This window comes from Callithrix jacchus, chromosome 7, assembly GCF_049354715.1.
Source record: "Callithrix jacchus isolate 240 chromosome 7, calJac240_pri, whole genome shotgun sequence".
In the NCBI taxonomy this organism is placed as follows: Eukaryota; Metazoa; Chordata; class Mammalia; order Primates; family Cebidae; genus Callithrix; species Callithrix jacchus.
This window is the reverse complement of record NC_133508.1, coordinates 74315590-74321589: the sequence shown is the minus strand read 5'-3', so window position 1 is coordinate 74321589 and position 6000 is coordinate 74315590. Positions and strand designations below refer to the sequence as shown.

General features: G+C 53.2%; 1 protein-coding gene across 4 annotated transcripts in view; it reads left to right on the top strand.

Moving 5' to 3' along the window:
* Positions 1 to 410: 410 nt before the first annotated feature.
* The window catches only part of EPHA10 (EPH receptor A10), a 48779-nt gene continuing 43189 nt past the window's right edge, over positions 411 to 6000 (top strand). For 3 of the 4 annotated variants that reach the window (XR_013519931.1, XM_035250848.3, XM_035250847.3), the window contains exons 1-3: positions 411 to 576; positions 2640 to 2704; positions 3410 to 4088. Coding sequence is in view for 3 of the 4 variants with exons in the window: in XM_035250848.3 (XP_035106739.1) it covers positions 471 to 576; positions 2640 to 2704; positions 3410 to 4088 (850 nt within the window). In the remaining variant the exon portion in view is untranslated. Of the gene's footprint in view, positions 577 to 906; positions 1572 to 2639; positions 2705 to 3409; positions 4089 to 6000 lie in introns of those variants that run through there. The other variant, XM_078331258.1, reaches the window with a different exon arrangement.

Genomic DNA, 6000 nt, shown 5'->3' with positions numbered 1-6000 from the left:
CCGCAAGTCCTGGGAACAAGGGAGCCTCCAGACAAGCTCAGAGGCTGCAAGTGTCGCCGCCTCCCCGAGAGTCGCCCCTCCTTAAGCCAAACCCACGTTGCCTACTTCTCAGGAATGAGGAGCTAAGGTTTAGCGCTCTGGGCCACCGACACCAGCTCATCCCCCTCGCGCAGAAGCCCCGCCAGCTCCCAGTGCTGCCCCACCCCCTACGGTTTTGGGATCTGCGGGACCCCTTCCTTTCCCCACCAGTTGGGTGTTCCGCCCCTGGCCTATGAAACTCCACCTACCCACCCTCTGTTGGCGAGGATTGGTGGACATCCCGCAGCGGTGCCTAGTGATTGGTCCCCATGGATGATGGTGAGCGACGAGACCCCGCCCCCAGCTGGCGCTGGGGTCTGGGGGTACTGCTCAGTGGTGCTAGGCTGGCGCGGCTTGAGCCGCCGCCGCACTGACAGCTCGGTCTGCGGACCATGGAGACCGGCGCTGGTGCACACCCTCTGCGCCTGTTCCTCTGCCGGATGCCGCTCTGTCTCGCGGTGCTTTTGGGACCCTGGCGGCCTGGGACCGCCGAGGAAGGTGAAAAGACTGGTGGACTCTGCTCGGAGCCTGGCATGCCAAAAGATAGGGGGGCTGGGGACGGGGATTTGGGGGGAAGGAGTCATTGGAGAGACTAGAGTCTGTAATGGGGCTAGAAGCAAGCAGGCAGCGAAGAACTGGAGAGACAGAAAAATGTGGCCAAGCAATAGCGAAGAGAGGGGCGTTGAGGAGCTTGGGGGCTGTAGACCCGGGAGGCAGGGGAAGAGACCAGGAACCGCGGGAGACAGAGGCGGCAGTCCAGGGGTGGGCGAGACGGACAAGCTGAGTGATTGGAGGTGGGAGGCGTGGGGGCGGGGAGATAAAGAGAGTAGAGACAGGGAGATGCGGAGATGAGCTCGGAGTATGGGAAAACGGGATGGAGCCCGGAACACAGAGGCTAGGAGACCACAGTGTGGCCAACCTAAGGCTGAAGGCTGGTCGAGGGGGCTGGGTCCGGGCGCTGCCCGACGTGCTGATCGTGGAACTGTCCGCAGTGCTGAATTCTGAGCGTAGTCTACCAGGGGCGCTCCGCGTTGCTGGCTTTGAGGCTGTCGGCGATACTAGAGCCCGCGTCTTGCCTCTGATTCTGCATTTGGGGAAGCTATACGTTCATTTGAATCCAGAGGCGTCATATCTAGGTGCAGAATCCGGAGAAGCTGGAATCTGAGGCGCTGACCGCGGGGTTGGTCGGGGCGCTGGATGGCTGACGCCTTCCAGTATGCAATTCCGAAGTGCCATCAGTTGTGCGGACCTCGGAAAGCCGTCGGCGGTCCTGCCCACGGTCGCTAACGCCTCTGGAGAGGCCCTCATCTTGGTAGGGCAGCCCCTGGCTTAAGCTCCAGAGGATAATATTCCAAGACTCAGGGATGTCCTGGCCTCCTGTCTCCGGTCTGCGGGCTTTGCTGCCCAAACCAGTTTCTGTGATCCGTGCTGAGAGGTTGCAGACTGCTGATCCGATGCCTCCTGGGGGAATAAAGGGACTCCAAGCTTCACTGGTAGGAAGGGTCATAGAGGTATACATAAAAGGACCTCTGACATTTTTTCAAAAGCAGTGGAAGTGACAGCCCCTGGGAAAAGGGCTGGCTGAGAAGAGATTTTATTTCTCCAGTTGTTGGCAGTATCTCTCCACATTGCTTTCTCAGAGGCCCTGGGAGTCAGACTAAAAATGTTAAATTCTTCATGCCTGAGTGGGAGTGGATTTGGGGGTATATACAGGAATCCCCTGATACATTCACTACCGACTTTCTCTTTCTCTAATTGACACTTAGCTATAATTTTGAAAACCTAAGAAGGTTAGGGAGGGTCACTGACTCCCACCCCCAGTCTGAGAGCCAACCTGAGAGTATTTGCCATGGACCCTGCAGAAGGCTGAATAGTGACTCCTTTTCCACAATATGTCAACGTCCTAGTCCCTAGAACCTGTGAATGTTACCTTAAGTGACAAAAAGACGTTGCATATGTGATTAATGATCTTTTGAGATGGATATATTATTTTAGATTATTTGGATGAGCCCAAAAATCACAATGGTCATTGTATGAGGGGTGCAGGAAGAGTCAGAGGAGGAGGAAGTATGGTGACCTAGGCAGAGATTAAAGTGATGTGATTTGAAGATGGAGGTGGGGACCATAAGCCAGGGACTACAGGCAGCCACTAGACGCTGAAGGTGGCAAGGACATGAATTCTCCCCTCAGAGCCTCCAAAACAAAACAGTCCTGCTGATACCTTGACTCTAGACCAGTGAAACTGGCTTTGGGCTTCTGACCTCCAGAACTGTAAGAGAAAAAAACCGTGTTGTTTTAAGCCACTAAATTTGTGGGAATGTGTCACAGCAGCCCCAGGAACTGAATACAAGCTCCTTCCCTAATCACTTGGCTACCTCTCTCTGGATTTGAGCTATTCATACCCCCTCCTGGGAATTTATGGAGTGGGAAAAACTTGTCCATATCATTCGTCACATTTGGCATTCCCTCAGCAAATTTACTGGGACTTCACCAAAGGATTCCACTCTCCTGATAAATTGACATTCTTGATTTCTGACATTTCTGTTCTCCCCTCTCCTTAGTCATCCTCCTGGATTCCAAAGCCTCCCAGGCTGAGCTGGGCTGGACTGCACTGCCTAGTAATGGGGTAAGTGTACAATGTCCCTCCCTGTCCCAGGGACCCTCTGGTGGTCCAGGACACAACCCCTTCAGCTCCCCATGTTTACATCGACCAAAGTGCTCCTCAAAGTGTGTGATATCCAGAAGCCCTGGCTTCAAGCCATGGCTTGAATATTAGAACATGTTGAGTCGTCAGCCAGTTAGACAGTCAAAAACAAAAACAAACAAACAAAAACCCCACAGTGAATAAATGAGGAGAGAACTGGCTGTCCAGGAACAGAAACCTGGCATCTGGATGAAGCTAATACAGGACAGTGCCTTTCACATAGCAGATCCTCCAAGCAATGTTGTTGATTGACAGAGCAAGCAAGACTGGGAGTTCTAAAAGAGGCTTGGGAACTTCGGGTGTGGGTGGGATGATCGGGTTGTAACAACAGCTTGGTGGAGCAGAAAGGGCACTGGTCAGAGAGTCAGGAGACTATATGCACCATTCCTAGCTCCACACTAGTTTGAGGCACATCTGGTCAAATCACTTTCCCTCTGGAGCCTCAGTTTCCCCATCTATAAAAATAAGATTTGGACTCATTTGTTTTCAAAGTTCCTCCCAGTACTGCATCTTACAATTTCTGGGGTATGCATGGTGGTGAGAGAGAAGGCAGGAGTCACTGCTAGCACTCTACCTCCTGGAAGCATGCCGGCTCTGAGCTGCCCACCCCTTTACTCTTGTCTCCAGTGGGAAGAGATCAGCGGCGTGGATGAACACGACCGTCCCATCCGCACATACCAAGTGTGCAATGTGCTGGAGCCCAACCAGGACAATTGGCTGCAGACTGGTTGGATCAGCCGCGGCCGGGGGCAGCGCATCTTCGTGGAGCTGCAGTTCACACTCCGTGACTGCAGCAGCATCCCTGGCGCCGCAGGCACCTGCAAGGAGACCTTCAACGTCTACTACCTGGAAACGGAGGCCGACCTGGGGCGCGGGCGTCCCCGCCTAGGCGGCAGCCGGCCCCACAAAATAGACACGATCGCGGCGGACGAGAGCTTCACGCAGGGCGACCTGGGCGAGCGCAAGATGAAGCTGAACACAGAAGTGCGCGAGATCGGCCCGCTCAGCCGGAGGGGTTTCCACCTGGCCTTTCAGGACGTGGGCGCCTGCGTGGCGCTTGTCTCGGTGCGCGTCTACTACAAGCAGTGTCGTGCCACCGTGCGGGGGCTGGCCACGTTCCCAGCCACCGCAGCCGAGAGCGCCTTCTCCACACTGGTGGAAGTGGCCGGAACGTGTGTGGCGCACTCGGAAGGGGAGCCCGGCAGCCCCCCGCGCATGCACTGCGGCGCAGACGGCGAGTGGCTGGTGCCTGTGGGCCGCTGCAGCTGCAGCGCGGGATTCCAGGAGCGTGGTGACATCTGTGAAGGTATCCAGATGGCTGGGGGCTGTGGGGTGGGAGTGCAGAGCGTAAGTGACAATTGAAAGTGTACCCTAGATGAAAAAGGCGGGGCTGGGGGCGAGGGGGCTGGAGAAGCCTTGGGCTCTGAGCCCAAGGACAGTCCTGATGTTTTGTCTGGGAGTTTCTAGTTGGTCCAGTCAGGGCCAACGAGTGAAGTTACTATTACTAGGAGGTAACTTCACTGACTAGCTAAGGAGGCATTAGGGACCTGAATCTTAGGCACCTCACACAGGCCTTCTCATTTATTTTCATGGCAATGAAGGAAGCCATTCTTTTATTTTTATTTTAACTTTTTGATATAGAGTCTCTTGCTCTGTCACCCAGTTGGAGTGCACTGGCCCAATCTCCACTCACTGCAACGGCCACCTCCTGGGTTCCAGTGATTCTCCTGTCTCAGCCTCCCAAGTAGCTGGGATTACAGGTGCACACCACCATGCCCAGCAAATTTTTGTATTTTTAGTAGGCATGGGATTTCACCATGTTGGCCAGGCTGGTCTCAAACTCCTGACCTCAAGTGATCCACCTACTTTGGTCTCCCATATGCTGGGATTATAGGCATGAGCCACTGCACCTGGCCTAAAGGGAGTCATTCTTTTTTTTGAGAGGGAGTCTCGCTCTGTCACCAGGCTGGAGTGCAGTGGTGCGACCTCGGCTCACTGCAACCTCCACCTCCTGAGTTCAAGTGATTCTCCTGCCTCAGCCTCCTGAGTAGCTGAGACTATAGGTGTGCCCCACCACACCCAGCTAATTTTTGTATTTTTAGTAGGGATGGGGTTTCACCATGTTGGCCACGATGGTCTTGACATCTTGACTTCGTGATCCACCCGGCTCAGCCTCCCAAAGTGCTGGGATTACAGGTGTGAGCCACCGCGCCTGGCCTGAAGGGAGTCATCCTTATTCCTGTTTCACAGAGGAAGAAATAGAGCCTCGGAGAGATTAGTACCTCACTTACAAAGTTAGGAAATAGGGAGCTAGGATCAGAATTCAGGCTTGCCCAACTCTCTCATTCTTTCTACGACACGATGTGGTCTCCCCTGTGCCCAAGGAAGAACTCTACAGCAGCCCAAGCTTTAGGCTACTGGGACTGGTTGCATTACAGGGAGGAAGCTCCCAGTCACTGACCACATGTTTGCAAGTCAGAGGCTGGCAGGGGGGACGTTTATGCTCGAGAAAGGGATTGAGAAGTTGCACCAGATGCTTACTAAGATCACATCCCACTCTATGAACTACAATCACTATGCTCCCTGGGGGAGATCCTTCATGTTGGAGGTTTTGCTGGGTTCTCAGGCTGGTGAGGGCATCAGGAACAGACCTCTCATTCCCTCTCCTGCCTGTGGCTTTGGAGACAGAGGGTGAGGATGGGGTTATGAATATGTGCACTTAATATAGAAAGATCAAGGTATTCTTCTTCTAAACCATGTCCTTTTCTGGGTGCCAGGGCAACAGAAATGAGTCAGACATAGTCCCAGCTCTCAAGAAGCTCACAGTCTAGATGGAGAGATACAAAAATTTAAAAACTGCAAGAGGGTAATATATGCTATAACAGAGAGATACACGGAGTGGTGGGAAGACAGAGGAGGAAGTGACTCAGTTTGCTCTCATTCCTTTGTTCAATCATCCATCCAATATGAATTGAGGATGTGCCAGCTGCATTTATCGAGGGCTTGTTATATGTATACAGATGAATGCCACCATCTCTTCCCTGCAGAAATTGTAATTTAGGGAAAGACTGGGAGGCATGAACCTTCGTGAGCTCTCTAGATATAGTTAGGATCCACCTCTGTGCTCTCCAGCACTCATTGAAAACTCTGTTTCTGTCTTACCCTATGGTATGCAGTGAACTACTCACGTGTGTTTTCACCACTAGATTAAGAACTTA